The sequence below is a fragment of the Branchiostoma floridae genome, chromosome 7 (assembly GCF_000003815.2).
Source record: "Branchiostoma floridae strain S238N-H82 chromosome 7, Bfl_VNyyK, whole genome shotgun sequence".
Classification (NCBI taxonomy): domain Eukaryota; kingdom Metazoa; phylum Chordata; class Leptocardii; order Amphioxiformes; family Branchiostomatidae; genus Branchiostoma; species Branchiostoma floridae.
Window position 1 is genome coordinate 7,667,684 of NC_049985.1, and position 14,927 is coordinate 7,682,610.

The 14,927-nt window shown below is 40.2% G+C and overlaps 2 protein-coding genes across 2 annotated transcripts; one reads left to right on the forward strand and one right to left on the reverse strand.

The window, feature by feature from the left end:
* The first annotated feature begins 1,671 nt into the window (after positions 1–1,671).
* Positions 1,672–13,211, forward strand: LOC118419406 (acid-sensing ion channel 5-like). The gene is made up of 11 exons (XM_035825773.1): positions 1,672–1,862; positions 2,323–2,421; positions 2,734–2,841; positions 3,804–3,924; positions 4,398–4,523; positions 6,537–6,686; positions 7,010–7,157; positions 7,709–7,771; positions 8,320–8,467; positions 11,435–11,526; positions 11,941–13,211. Exons 1-11 carry the CDS (start codon positions 1,672–1,674, stop codon positions 12,486–12,488), a joined length of 1,794 nt encoding a protein of 597 aa, XP_035681666.1. The 3' UTR covers positions 12,489–13,211.
* Positions 13,212–13,223: 12 nt separating this feature from the next.
* On the reverse strand, positions 13,224–14,815 carry LOC118419407 (GDP-Man:Man(3)GlcNAc(2)-PP-Dol alpha-1,2-mannosyltransferase-like; the record flags this gene model as incomplete). Its single annotated transcript, XM_035825774.1, has 2 exons — positions 13,224–13,516; positions 13,885–14,815. Coding segments are annotated over 2 exons (1,203 nt in total), but the record flags the coding sequence as incomplete, so codon positions are not given.
* Positions 14,816–14,927: the final 112 nt, after the last annotated feature.

The following is a 14,927-nucleotide window of genomic DNA, read 5'->3' on the forward strand; positions in this document are numbered from 1 at the left end:
CTACAGGATTACAAAACACACACACGGTACACAATGTCACCAACGATTAGGAGGGACCGAGTTCAATGACATGCATAAGATTAAACTTTTCGTGGAATTTCAGGACATGTCAAGTTAAAAACAGTCTACCTCGTGAGAAATGTCTACACGGAAGTACTTGTAAAAAATACGCCTCAACTTTGTACTTCGTTGCAAAACATTCAACTCTGTTCGCTTTCTACAATGCCAAAGTCTTCATGAATAAAAGCTTACCTTGCTTTGCAGAATTCTTGTCGAGAATTCCTCACGATGTAAAGGAATCTTAAAGCGATCTTGAGTTGTTGTTGTTCCACCCGATGTGTTTACATACGCCAAGACGTTAATAGCAACGCCCTGCCGAGTTCAAAGGTAGGCAAACAGGTCCCATAATGTGCACCTGTCGTAGTCAAGCACGGCGTGTGGCACTTTTTATGTTTCCAATCTCAAGTCTGTGGTTGTACCGTTTGCAAAGCGTCTGTGTAGTAGACGACTAATCACTAGTAAGGTTCATTGAAAGGTGAAAGTCTTGAAAAGTAGTTTTAGAAAACAGCAAAAGTTTGTGATCGTTTCCATGCGTCTTTATTGTTCTCGGTGATAAATGCACAATAGTCGTCTGGTAAAACTTACGTCACCCACTGCTACTGATTAACAACACCCCAAAAGTAAACTAGAGACGTAATATATAACTCTCAATTGAACTTTCAACTTCAAAAGACCCAAGGGTCGACTTTGACATACAACAACAACACCGATAACGTGAACTTAACAGTGTGGTCTTGGATTGAAAGAACATAGGCTTGAAAGAGCGTCAAGGTAAGGGATAGATTTATATGCAGTTGGTAGTCTTAAGCCTAGGCTGGATTCAATTGGCCTTGTAGAAAAATTTATGTGAAAGACAGTGAATGTTTGAGTTGGTGTGCTGCGTTTCATTGTCTACTTGTTACGTAACCAGGAAATAACTTTTAGAAAAAATGTTCAGTTGCTGTGAACCATTTAGACCCATTTACAAATGCGTAATACTTTATAGATTACTCAAAACAGGTTTCTAACGTGATAATCGTGAGTCAGTTGCCACTGTAGAAAGGTGTATTTCCCATATGTGGTTGCATGAACACGCCTATATTCATAAGTACGGATGGAAAATCAGTCGGCTGTTTAGAGCGATCATATACTTCGTACGATCGCCGTATGTATGGCAAACTGAGGGTAATCTTGGAATCACCGTGCATGTGTTGTACAAAGATCAGCTGCCCTGTTACAGAACATTGTTGTTGGTGGTTGGATCTGTCACAGCCCGCTTCCAAATATACGACTTCAACGTCGTACGACGATCTACATGACCTACGAAGGATGTGACCGCGCCCTTTAATAGCTATTCACGATCAAAAACTTTGGTTACTAGTCCCTCTAAATGCATGAATAAAAGCGCCATGCAAACATTCTACATTTCAGGTACATACTGTCAAACTTTTTGAGTTATGTTTTTGGTATAGATACCACTTTTCAAATTACCATACAATATCCACTGTACCAATCGCACTATATGTATTTAGAATAATTTGTTATGTTGTTATTGTTCTATGTTAGCTGCACTTAACGTCGTCCTTCTGTAAACACAAACGTTAACGTTTTTCATTGATTGCTTCTTTCAGCATGGCGACCAGATGCTGTATGAAAGTGAGACATTTTCTGTGCGGAGACCCTCTTGATTATGAGTTCGCCACCAACACGACCTGCCACGGTGCGGCTAAGATCGCTAACGCGCACAACCGGCTGCACAGGCTACTGTGGGTCCTGGTCTTCCTGGGGTCCTTTTCCGTTTGTGTGTGGTGGATTGCGGACAGGTGCGTTCAGGCGCGCTCCTAGTTATAGCTTTCGTTCATTGTTTGTTTTTGTGAATTTGATCTACATTGCAATTTATCATCATGCACGTATTTTTGCAAAGTTTATGTGCTAATCATAATATGCAATTTTTAAGCAGCGAGAGCAATATAATAGTGTAATTGAAGTATCCTTTCATCAGCGACTTTTATAGTTTTCTTTATTGCGCTGCAATCCAAAGCTGTTGGATGTTGTGCAGTGGCAACAACCATAGTGACATTTATGCTAAATGCCAAATATTTACAAAAAATGTCAAAACTATATGCACTGTACATTCTCCTACACAGCATTCAAACAATCAAATAGTTTCCAGTCTCCAGAGGACGTCATCCATAATTCCGACGACGCTCTGCATAGTAGAAAGCATAGTGTGACATGACTATACTGTCTTAACCATGGTCTTGTTGTTCCTAATCTGTGTAGAGTGGGGAACTACTACGGGTACCGAACAGAGACTGAGATCAGCCGCAGGTTTAAAGACAAGCTGATCTTCCCCGCTGTCACTGTCTGTAACTTCAACAGGTACTTGCAATCAAAAATCAAATTAAACTAACCCCGACCCAGTCAATGTTTTATAGCATTATTTCTATTACTGGTATTCTTTCTACAATGTCCCTAGGCTGACAATGACAATTCTCTGTTAGCTAATACAAATTATTTCACCACCGTAAGTTACGATTTTCCCCGACACGACATGCCAAAACGAGAACCTGTCCGCATTTCCTGGCAAGTGCTTCTTTATAGATTTATTTTCTTCCTATATAGCTCTTGAAAGGGATACACTTTTGCAGTTATGTTGTGACCTGTAACCTTATTCTGTGACCTTTTTCTCAGATATCGTGCGTCCAAAGTTTCCCGTGACACTCTGGAACACTTGTGGGAACTACTGAACCTGCACACGGCAGTGGTGAACAGGGGCAACTCCAGCTATAACGCATCACTGTAGGTCTTATCGACAGTTATGTGTTACAGCATTTCCCCGAAACACAGTAGAAACCATTTAATTGCACACTCCATTTGCCAGCATATTTCGTGCAATAATCCGGGTGGTGCAACAAAGCGAAGTTATCCAGCTGTATCGCACCACCACAGGATTGGGATTCACACAGAAGTGTGTGGTAATCCGTTGTGCAATTAACTGGCTTCTACTGTACTATTTTAACATTGGATTTTATTTTAAGAAACAATCCTAATAAATAAATAAATAAATAAATAGATCTGTGTCATGTTTATGTGCAATGCCATCGTTTTCTCAGCATTCAGCGGCACACAAAAAAATTATCAACAAACCTCCAGCAACGATTGCCAGACATATTTCTTGTGAAAAAATACCACGAATGCATGATGAAGTCTGCAGCGATTGTTTAAAGCTGACTTCGGGATTTTTTTCATTTCCGATAAGGCCATGTTGATATATATGGATGACATCAGAGCGCGCATCAATGTTCGTCCGTTTCCAGAAAAAAAATTTCAACCATCATCGCGGCTTTGAAGAGTACAAAGCAGCTGTAAAGGAGCAAATACATGCCGTAAATTAAAAGATAAATATATCAGGAAACATATACTAATGTCAACGTCGATTCCAATGTCAAAGTAGAAGACTGTGAAAACAAAAATGAAGAATCCATTGTTCGATATTCAGTACTCTGTGTTCGTCATTTGTTCAAGCTTCCATACATTTTGTACTAAATTTATTTAGATTTCAATGAAGGCAACTTTTTTGGGGCCAAACTTTTTTTTATTTGCACGCTCGTATCAGTTTTGGGATTCTAAGAGGATGTCATCCATATAATCAAATCAACATGACCTTTATATCTGCACTCCCTCGAAAATCACTCTGAATACCAGCCAATCAATCAGAACTTCTGCATCTCGACTCTGCTGTGTCTTGTTATACTCGCTAGCTGGGAATCTCCACCAATCAACGCAACAGAGTTTGCAGAACTTACCAAGCAAGCCGGTTTCCGGCTGGATGAGGACACACTGATCCTGTGTAAGTGGAGGGAGGAGGATTGCTATGAAGAGGTGAGGGCTGGAAATTTGTGGGGGGAAATAAAACATCGTGTAAAAACGTTGAATTTTTTCAAGTCATTCTACATTTTTCCATTGTTCTTAGTCCCTATTTACTTCAGATTACCCTTTTTTTGGAGGGGTCAGTCTCGTTAACAATTAGATGATTAAAAGTCTTTATTTTAAGGAAGTCACACTATGCAAGTTCCTAACAATATTCATGGTGGTTTGAGAATAGTTTCATACATTATAACTTATAGGTTCCAATTGATAAATCATAGGATTCTCATCAGTATATTACAATCAAATTCTTCTTACCTGCCAACATTTCAGCTGCGGTCCTGTAGCTTCCCTTCACTGCTCAGTTTCTGTATGCAGCAAGAATGTGGTCCTGAATATGACTTATTTTGAGGTACATTGAACATGATACGAGGGCTCGGTATAACATATACTTTAAAACACTTAAGACGTTTGTTACTGTCCCTAAGGACTTCGAGCACCACTTCACTCCGTATGGGAACTGCTGGACGTTCAACTGGAACACCAGCTCCGCTCGGGCACAGCCTACCGCCGGGGAGGGGAACGGGCTCAGGATGGTCATCAACATTCATGCTGTAAGAGGAATCTTATATATATATGTATGTAGCCTGATTAAACCCCGCTCATAGCAGCTCGCCAAACATACACCGGCCCCCTGGGAGGGGCCAGTAACAGCCCTGGACAGCGGAGTTTGTGTTTCACAGACTGATATGTATGCAACAATAACATTTAACTACATCTCACTTCGCGGCAGTTAGGCGCGCTTTCTTTGTATTGCCACGCTTTGCACGTGCATGGAAATTAATTTTTAGTTGGCATTTTTTACTTCACCACGAGGGAATGAAGTTATTGTCATGGAAGCTCATCAATGTTAGTTTTTCTGTTAAGTTAGATTTTGGATTGCACCGTGTTTTCTACGAGGGCGGTTCAAAAAGTAATGCCACTGGTTTTATAACAGGCTCATTTATTTATGGAATGAGTTCAAATTTGGAACAAATGTACAAGACTATATCCTCTTGAGATTGAAATATCTCGATTTGAGGTTTAGATTTTTATGAGCAACTAAGATGAATTTGATATGACCACACCCTTAAAAGCTTGTCGGGAGATCAGTTTCTCTAGATCTTACCATTTTAAAACTATTGTAGGAATCTGAAATTTCACCTGTATAATAACAAATGTCTCTTTAGCTTACATTATAAATTTCATGTTTGAACTCGCAATGGTTAATCTTTTACAGCCACTAGAATGGAGCGAGTTGCTATATTTCAGACAGTTTGATTAATAGCCAAATATGTGATTTGTTGAATAAAGGTTTTTGTAGACTGCCTGTGCATTAGCCAACAGATGCGAAACTTGGCACAATTATTAACTGTTTCAAGATCAAGAAGTGTGTAAAGTTTTATTTCTTTCAGTTAATGAAAAAAGTCGGTTATGGAAACTTTAAGCATCCCACCCGTAATCCACCGCTAATTTACGACCCTGACGACCTTACTTCACACCAGGAACGAAAAAATAATAAATGATTGGATTTAAAAGATGAAAATAAGCATGTGGCTAATAGAGAAATGCAACTTGACACATGTGCAGTTTTAGTTTCTTACAACAGCTACAAGTGATTCAGGGACATTACAAATCGCACGTTAATTGACCCTCTAATTTCTTCCGACGGGATAACAAGGGTGTGGTAATCTTGAACTCAACTCAGTCACTCATAAAAATATTAACAACAAATTGAGATATTTTAATCTCAAGATGATATATCTTTGTACCTTTGTGCCAAATTTCAACTCATTCGACGAAAAAATGAGCGTGTTACAAAACCAGTGGCATTACTTTTTGAACCGCCCTCGTATGTCCAATTTCTGGCCATATATATGATACTAGTAGTAATCATATTACAATGCTCAACTTTCCTTCAACACAAAGGTAGACACAGATCAAATTTTCAACTACCACTATCGCCACTGGATACTGAAGAAGGCGAAAGTGGTCGTTGAAGATTTTAGTCGTGTATATCTTTGTGTTGGAAGAAAGTTTATCATTGTAAAATTATTTATGCATGGCTCTCTCCCTTTGTGTGTTTCTTCAGTGCAGTTTCTGCGAAAGGGGGGTCTGCCATCTCCGATAGCTTATTATCCATAAACATTCTGATGTATACAACACTAACATTCAACTGAATATGCGAGGTTTTGCCACACTGTATTGCCGCACTTTGTACGTGAAGATTAAGTTTACATTAGATTTTTTTCTTCACAACTGTTATTGTCACGGAAGATCGTCTGTGTTGGTAGTAATCATAGTACAATGCTAAACTTTCTTCTAACACAAAAGTATACAGTACCACTGTCACCACCTTCAGGATCAATACTTGAGCCTGAAGAAGGCAACAGTGGTCGTTGGAAGAAAGTTTAGCATTGTACATGTTGAACTTGAATTGTTTTTTTGCATGGCTCTGAATCCCTTTCCGTGTATCTTCAGTGCAGTTTCTGTATGTTCTGCCAGAAGGGGGGTCTGCTATCTCCGATTGCTTCTTATACATGTATTATGTACTAGTCAAAATGCGATCTTCTTGCTTTTATATTCAGGATGAGTACACGGAGCCTGCCCACCTAGACTCGATGGATGTGGGGCTGAAGTTCTTAGTGCATGACCAGCATGACCCACCAAAGATGGACTCCGAGGGACTGGCAGTGGCGGCGGGGACACATGTGTACACCAGTATCATACAGCAAAAGGTAGGAATTTGTCTCTCTTATATGGGTCAGTTTGGATGGGCTATATCAAATGATAATAACGTCAATGGCCCGCCTGTTCCTCAGTGTATATGGTATCATAACGCCTGGTCCTTTGTTATAGCAACCGAATAAAACCACCGAGTGAGCGAAGCGAACGAGAAAAAGGCGGGTCATTAACCCTTAATTGGTGCATCAGAGTCCAGTGAACAGTGGGCTTTGTAGTTGGCAAGAGAAATGTTGAGCTCACAAGATTCTGTCAGAGGAAGTCACAAGAAGGCCAATATTGTTTACGACATTGACAATCTCTATTGAAATCTCCGCAGTTTATCAACGAAAGAACCCCGTGGGGCCAGTGTGTTCCTGGCAGGACCCTGCAGTACTATGACAGGTATTCCCTGACTGGCTGCCTCCTGGAGTGCAGGGCTAGGAGAGTGATGGACAGGTGTCACTGCTTACCGGCCAGCCTACCAGGTGAGGAGAACCTTCAATCAATCAATCCATCAATCGATCCATCAATCGATCCATCGATCGATCAATCAGGCATCATAGTCTGATGCATTATAGCGGCTACATTGACAGTTCGTGCCAAGTCGGTCTGTCCTGGGCGTATTAACTCCAGTTGGTTCTGGAGACCTCCAGACGTTTGAGTGTGTTGGAGTTATGATCTTCCCATCTCCCTCTTGGGCATTTCCAAACTTGGACATCTCAAAAGAGTTGAGTTATTGTTCTTGACTACAGAGAGTGTGAAGAGATTGAATTTTTGACTACTCATTACATAACATCACTTTCTGAAAGTGTGATGTGAGCAAAGGGTCCGAGGTGGTCTGTAGTGGCCCCTGTCCCAGTTCAATGGAGGTTGAAATATGACAAACTTTGATACTAATATGTACTTCAATATGTCTTGTGACATGTTAACTATTAGCAGGAGCACAGACTGAAATGTCACCTTTGATGAACAAACATTTTACATGGGATACCACAATGGTATCCCATAATGCCCCAGCTCTGTTCCTTTACCACAGGTCCAGAAGACATGCCGCACTGCTCACCCCTGCAGCTGGGCAACTGTGCCTATGAAGAACTCGGTTTGTTGCCATTTCAAATAGGATTAAATAAAGCTTTGTTATTGCCTATGATAACAGCTCTTCCAATGTCAATGTTTGACGTGCACTACCATGATGCGCATATACCTTAATGTCATAATTTACCATTCAGACACAACATGTCCATTGTCCACTCTACAAAAAACATTATTATAGACTTGTGCCTTGTTGTGGCTATACAAAAAGTATTTTATGCAATATCTATATGATCTAAGTGATCTGCTTTATGCATTGACCCTTGGATTTTGCAGAAGCCTTGGGATTGGAGCCTTTTTAGGATACACTGCCACCAATGACTTGGAGAAACTCCCAAGGGCCTGTTCACACTTTTGGACATATTCATGTCCTTTCAAGTTCTGTATCAATATTTTTTGGCTTATGTAAATTTTACAGCTGAAGATGTTTTGTTTTTTGTTCAATAATCAGGCTACACAATGGTGGGTCAAATCAAAAAACAACATTTCATAGTGACTTGAATATAGGCACAACTGTGAACGGGTCCTAAGATCCATCTCTAGCTGTATTTTCAGCAATGTTTGACCAGGGAGAACACGAGGTGGTCCACTGCAACTGTAGTGTGCCTTGTGAGGAGACAAAGTACCAGGTCAGTCTGTCTTACTCCGGCTGGCCCAACAGGGATGCAGAGCAGCTCTTCAACAGGTCACTGGAACATCTACGGTGTGTTTTTCATTATATTTCAGCCATACCATAGGTATGGTGAAATATATTGTATTCGTAATGTTTCTTTCTTCTTTCTTTCTTTCTTTCTCCTGTCAAATCTTCAAATCGAATCAACTCCGCCATTTTTTAACCGTTTGACTTGAAATTTGGCACAAAGGTAGAGTAAGCCAATAGCCTCAGGTGTTTTTTTCATTTTTTTCATATCTGCCTTTAGGCCATACCAATTTAATTTGTTGGTTCTCGGATTTTTTCAGAAAAAAGTTGGAGCGACAGGGCGAAAAAAAAAAAAAAAAAAAAAAAACTTGCAACAAGTCTGGATTCAGGTCAGGAGTTTCAGGTTGGTAATTCCAGACCTGAAACCATGGTATATGTGTGGCAGAATATTTATCCAGTTACAATTACATGAAAAATTTGCATGTAAGCATACATTTTACATATAATTTCAACAATACAAATGCAAAAAATATGCAATCAGTATTACAGAAGTACACACAGTAATAAAGCTTAACAGTTGTAATAAATCATCATAGTAAATCATTAACAACATTAAAAAATCTTTTAAAAAGGTTGAAAAACTTTTTCAGCATAGTATAATGTCTAATGTAAGTTAGCAACAACAAGAAAATGACTTTATTTCACCCAAAAAATAAAAGAGTGCCTGAAACATCTGATTCATTATTCTCTTTGTGAAAGCTGCAGTTTAAACAAAAATCGCTAGAGGCGTACTCATTTGCATGAAATTGCATCTCATTTACATACTTGTGACTAACTACATGCTGGCTTGGTCGGCCATTTATTTTCGTCATTTTCAAGCACAAATTTCACGATCTATCGGTGGTTTTCGATGATTTACAACACAAAGGAAAACATAAGCAGGTGATAGTTGTTTTTGCACGTCCAGTACCTGTTTCAGAAGTTTTGTTTAACTCAGCCGAAGTTTGTCAAGCAACTTGTAGGTAACGGGGCTATTTAACTCTCACGAACATGCAAATGAGTTCTTCTCATGAACATGCAAATTCGAATTTTATTTTTTTTTTGAAATTGGGAAAAATAGAAGCGGCGATTCCGAGAACCAACTAATTAAATTGGTATGGCCTTAAAATGATTTTATTGAGGTTTTTGTCAATTTTTATGTATATTTCGCGCTCCTGTACCCTGGTACTACAGCCGAATGACATGAAATTTGGTACAGAGGTGCCTTGATCATATGCTCACCTAGATTCAATAACAGTTTTGGCATACGGTACAACAAAATGCTTAATTTTGCGGTTTTTGGCCATTTTTTTACCAAAAAAGGACATTTTTGGCTCCTGTAGCCTCGTTTTACAACCAAATGATCTGAAATTTGGTATAAAAGTGCCCTTTAATTATGTGCACATAAATTTAATAAAAGTTTTCCCATACGGTACAACAAAATGCTTAATTTTGCGATTTTTGGCCATTTTTTGACCAAAAAAAGGACATTTTTGGCTCCTGTAGCCTCGTTTTACAACCAAATGATCTGAAATTTGGTATGAAAGTGCCCTTCAATTATGTGCACATAAATTCAATAAAAGTTTTCCCATAGGGTACAACAAAATGCTTAATTTTGCGATTTTATGACCATTTTTTGACAAAATTTGGACATTTTTGGCTCCTGTTCCCTCGATTTACAACCTAATGACCCGTAAATTGGTAAAGGGGTGCTCTAGATATCTATTCAAATGACCCATGTATAATTTTTGGCATGGATCACTTTAAAATGATATATTTGGGATTTTTTTGGTCATTTTCCAATGGCCAAAGGGGTCAACGACCTCAAGGCCTATTGTTGCATGAGGGAGATGGCTGAAATATGCTGTATTTGCTCTCAAGCAAATGTCGGCCTTTCTAGTTACTAATACCATGGGCAATAGGCCTCAGAATTGTTGTTGTTGGCTGCAACAAAGAGGAAATACTGTACATTTGTAATAGTACACAGTGGTGCCACACAAGCAAACTGGCACTCAAGCCGAGTCACCAGACAATGGCAACCCGCTGTGCTCATAAAACGCCCGCTGGACTTCCGGTCATCCTTTGAGCTGAGCTAGCTCGCTCGGCTTGCTTCTAGTGTTGATCGCCTTCAGCGACCTTCGGGTGCCTTTGCTCGGAACTCGCCGACGTTCGGCACCTGCTCGGGCGGTCGATCCCGAGTACATGTACTAGTACATGTACTAGTACGTCATTTAAGGGTTACACTCGTAACATCCACGACAACAATTCCTTGGCCTACCGCCTGTGCTAATACTTAAACATACTAATATTTTTCCCTAGTCTTTAAATATTCAGATTAAGACAATTGTATAATTTGTAGCAAAACATGTAAGGAACACTACTCAGGGCTTGTACAAAATCATTCATAATGGTTAAGTAAATCGCTAAGAAGCTGAGGACAGCTTTTATCCACATGTTATTTAAAGGGAAAATCAAGGTAGTCTTGCACTGATAATCAGACATGTAGCAGCAAAAAGAAGCACAGTCAACAATCTATTAGGCACATTCAAAAGTCATGACATAGACATCCTTACATACTAGTAGCATAACAAGGAGCAAGCCAACTCCTAGTGAGCCGCCCAGGAGTACTCGGACGGAGCACTCACCCAGCTTACTATCAGATGCCCCCATGCCGAACCAACTACAGGCAGTATGCCTTTTTCCCCAGAACTGTGAAGGACTGGAATGGACTCCCAGCACAGGTAGCCCTCAGTGCCACTCTGGCAAATTTCAAATTACATGTATAGCTCCCTCCCCACCCGTTCCTCCCTCCACATTACAATACTCCATTACTTCCACGCTTCGCAGTAGACCTCACAATATAGGCAGCATAATCTTCAATTAGTTGCAGGCGGCTGCCTTAACCGAAAGAAGAAGATAACTCTAATCTGAACAAAGTAGTAACAGGAGAGAGGGACAAGTGTAAAAGCTAAGATTTTTTTCTTCTCACAGAGCAAATTACGTGTCAATGGATATCTTCTACCAAGACCTGAATTACCAGACTTTTCAACAGTTCCAGACGGTCACAGTACCAGGGATGATCAGTAAGTCATTGTCTTAAGGATGAAATCTTTCATCTTCTTATACTTTATAATTGGAAAAAAATGCCTTCACCCATAAAGCATCCACAATAAGCATTATTGCAACTGGTTGTGATATTTTACTTTTGAAGCCAAAGGCAACCTGTGCATTTATCATTTATTTTGTAATTTCAAGCTTTTACATTGTGGCCTTTGATACATTTAAAGGTTAGACATTCTGGTACACAATATTTGAATGCAATTCAATCTCTACAGCTGAATACAAAATCGGATCTCCTTCCAAAGTAAATCCGATTTTTATAAAAAAAAATTATCAAACAGCGTTTATATCGTCGTCAAATATTGTAGCCTTTTATGTGAAGATAGGAATCTTGCCCTTAATCAAAATGATATTACTTGCATAACTTGTTTCCTCAGGTGACATTGGCGGCCAACTTGGCTTTTTCCTGGGAGCGAGCATCATTACCTTGTCGGAGTTCCTGGAATATCTCATACTCAAAGTCATCGTCCATAGGTACGGTCCAGAGAAGGAAGAGAGAACAGACAAAGACAAACATAGTGAAAAGGATGTACAGGGAGCCCAAAATACTGATCCACCAAAAGATTCTGACAAGCTCCAAGCTGTTGTAGTCATCCCAAGACACAGAGCTGGGAGCTACCTAGAGGCTGTTGATGTACCTCACTCTTCTGAAGAAAATCATTTACAAACTAATGCGAGTCAACAGGAACTTGCCAATGACGTTTCTTATAACAAAGGGTATGCTAACCCGTGTTTGTTGTCCGATCTTGGTCAAGAGCCATCAACTGATGAGTCAAGACGAAGCATTACTTTTTATCCATTTATTCAAGACACTTTGGAGAAGCAGAATCACAATGGCGGTACTAAAGACCTGTATGGGGTGGAAAACGAATACATATATCCACAAGGACAGCTGCAGCAGAAGAATATAACAACTTATGTTTGATCATGTCTTTTGTAAAGCATGTCAAAATTCTATGATTGTCAGAAGTGGAATGTTGACGTTGTATCAATGCACTACTGCACCAGACAGTGTCACTTGACCATATTTACTGCACTTTCTACTTCATTGCCAAAAGTAAAATTAGACTCAAAATACAGTACTTAAAGGTATGCATTGCATCAACGTTGATTTTTGTGCTGTTGATATGAATTGCAAGTTATCATTTTTAATGGCTTCTGTCTTCACATGGAATGTACATGGTGAATATTGACTTCACATTTTGCAACAGTTTGTTCATTCTTACTTATTTTGCACTGCAGGAATATTCACATCACTTACAAAGCTTCTACTAACTAATATAATAGTGATCACATTATTGATGCAACATCTTACAAAAACTAATGTCATTTTTCTTTTGATATACATCTTCCTTGTGTTTGTAACATTTTTTAACAAAAGCATCATAGTCATGGGGAGCAGGCCTTTGTATTCATAGTCAAAGCTGACTTATTAGCCTACAACCAATGTAAATCTGGTGCCCAAAGCTACCTCACACTTCAGAAGGTTAATTATTACACTACCTTTACTCATCAACAATTAGCTAGATCTGTCTGCAAAAAATGGAGCTCTATGAAGTTTCAAAATCACAAAAAATCCTGGGCCCTTGTTGGAAAAAGTATTTTGTTAAATGGTGTTTCATGTATGAATAAAAATTTCATGTATGTATGAATGTATCGCTTTTTTTTGTTTCTGTGATGTTCATTTAAAGAGTGATTCTGTAGCATTCAAAAAGGTCGTCTGAAACTCCTGATCTGAAAACCTGGACACAGAGTCTCGGCCATTTCTTCTGACCTCCATTCTCTCTTCAGGGCTCATGCCCAGGATGGTCTTGATGGCATCTGCATATGTTTTCTCGTCGTGTGCGAGGAAGCCCGTACGGGAACCGTTGTGATCCACCACAATGTCCATCTTGGGGCCTCCAGAGTTGTGTGCTAAGATGATGGTGCCTGCTGCCATGCATTCTACAACACCTGGAGTGGAAAGCATTACATTCTTAGATACCCCAGCAAATAAACCTGAAACAAAACACAAAGCACCAACTTGCATCCAATAATCCAATACAAACTATCTTTGTACACAAGCAAAATCATAAAGTGTGCTCCTTACATCTGTTACAGTGTAGAGGCTTGAGGAAACTCCACACCATTTTAACATGCATCCTTTTTATGCATAATTTAACCTGGTTACATTCCTCTGTAGTTAACACTGGCTCAATCTTTTCGCATGGTTAGCAAGGAAAAAGGTTGAGCCTGTGCCTACTATGCAGTATGGTACCCAGGCTATGTACATTTATAATTTAGTTTGTGCAGCGATACAAACAATTGACCACCTGGCTTACCTATTCCAAAGTGCTCATTCCACATGGTGTGCAGACCCACTGTGGCTTCTGACAGGCTCTGTTTCAGTTCCGAGAATGGCACATTCAGACGGAACTCCGTGTACGGGGTGACTTCTAGCTTCTCCGCTAACCGTTTCAGGCCGTCCACGCGGTCTGCGTCCCCCTGGTTTCTAACCCCACCAATCAGGACTAATTTGTAGTTCTTTCTCTTGTCCTGTGGTATGCCTTTGAGGAACTCGTGGAAGGCACGCAGCTGAAGAGGGTGGTCTTTCTCAGGACGGAATTGAGCAACTGACACGATACTGTGCTGCGTTTTTCCCGCGTCGCTTTTCATGGGTAGGTCCATGAACTCTTTAACATCACAAGGAGGGAACACTTTGTGGGTACACTCCCTGGCCCCCCAGATGGACACTACGTGGCCATGCGTCCAGGAAGAGTTGACCATCACTACATCACAGCAGGAACCTGCCAGGCCATAGATGAATGCAAATGCACGGTAGTACGCAATCTTCACTGCGCTCAGTATGGGACTACGGGCTATGATTGCTCTGTTGTTGTACGTGGCTGTCTGGTCTGTGACTCTAGACAACATATCTGTACTTATTGTTGGATAGTGCACGTAACAACCCACTCTGCAGCCCCCAAGATACTTAAACATGGGCAGAGTAAATGCATACCCCATGCTATCTAAGTACACATCAGGGACATATTTTGTCAGGGCTTCCCACCCAAGCCAGATGGATCCCAAGCTCTGGCCGAGGAGAGTGAAATACGGCCACGTGCCAGCCTCCACCCAGTCTCTGCGACTGAGGAAGACAAATTCTGGCTGCTGGCGAAGAACGATGTTAAATCGCTGTCTAGCATTCTTCACTATTTCTGCTCCTTTCACATTCTTGTCCCCGGTGTACACCAGGCATTTCACACGCCCGCACCCAGGAGAAAAAGAAATCAATTAAACATCACTTCATGACAGACACAGAGAGCAATAGCCTGAAAATGCACAAGTATTTTTAATTTCTACAGTGTCCAGCTGGTAAGGGTAG

Bases quoted from the DNA above. Each gene is read 5' to 3' on its own strand.
- LOC118419406 (XM_035825773.1), top strand. From the start codon at position 1,672: ATGGCGACCAGATGCTGTATGAAAGTGAGACATTTTCTGTGCGGAGAC. The intron at 4,524-6,536 runs GTAAGAGGAATC...TTTTATATTCAG, and splicing joins TGGTCATCAACATTCATGCT to GATGAGTACACGGAGCCTGC. The intron at 7,772-8,319 runs GTTTGTTGCCAT...CTGTATTTTCAG, and splicing joins CTGTGCCTATGAAGAACTCG to CAATGTTTGACCAGGGAGAA.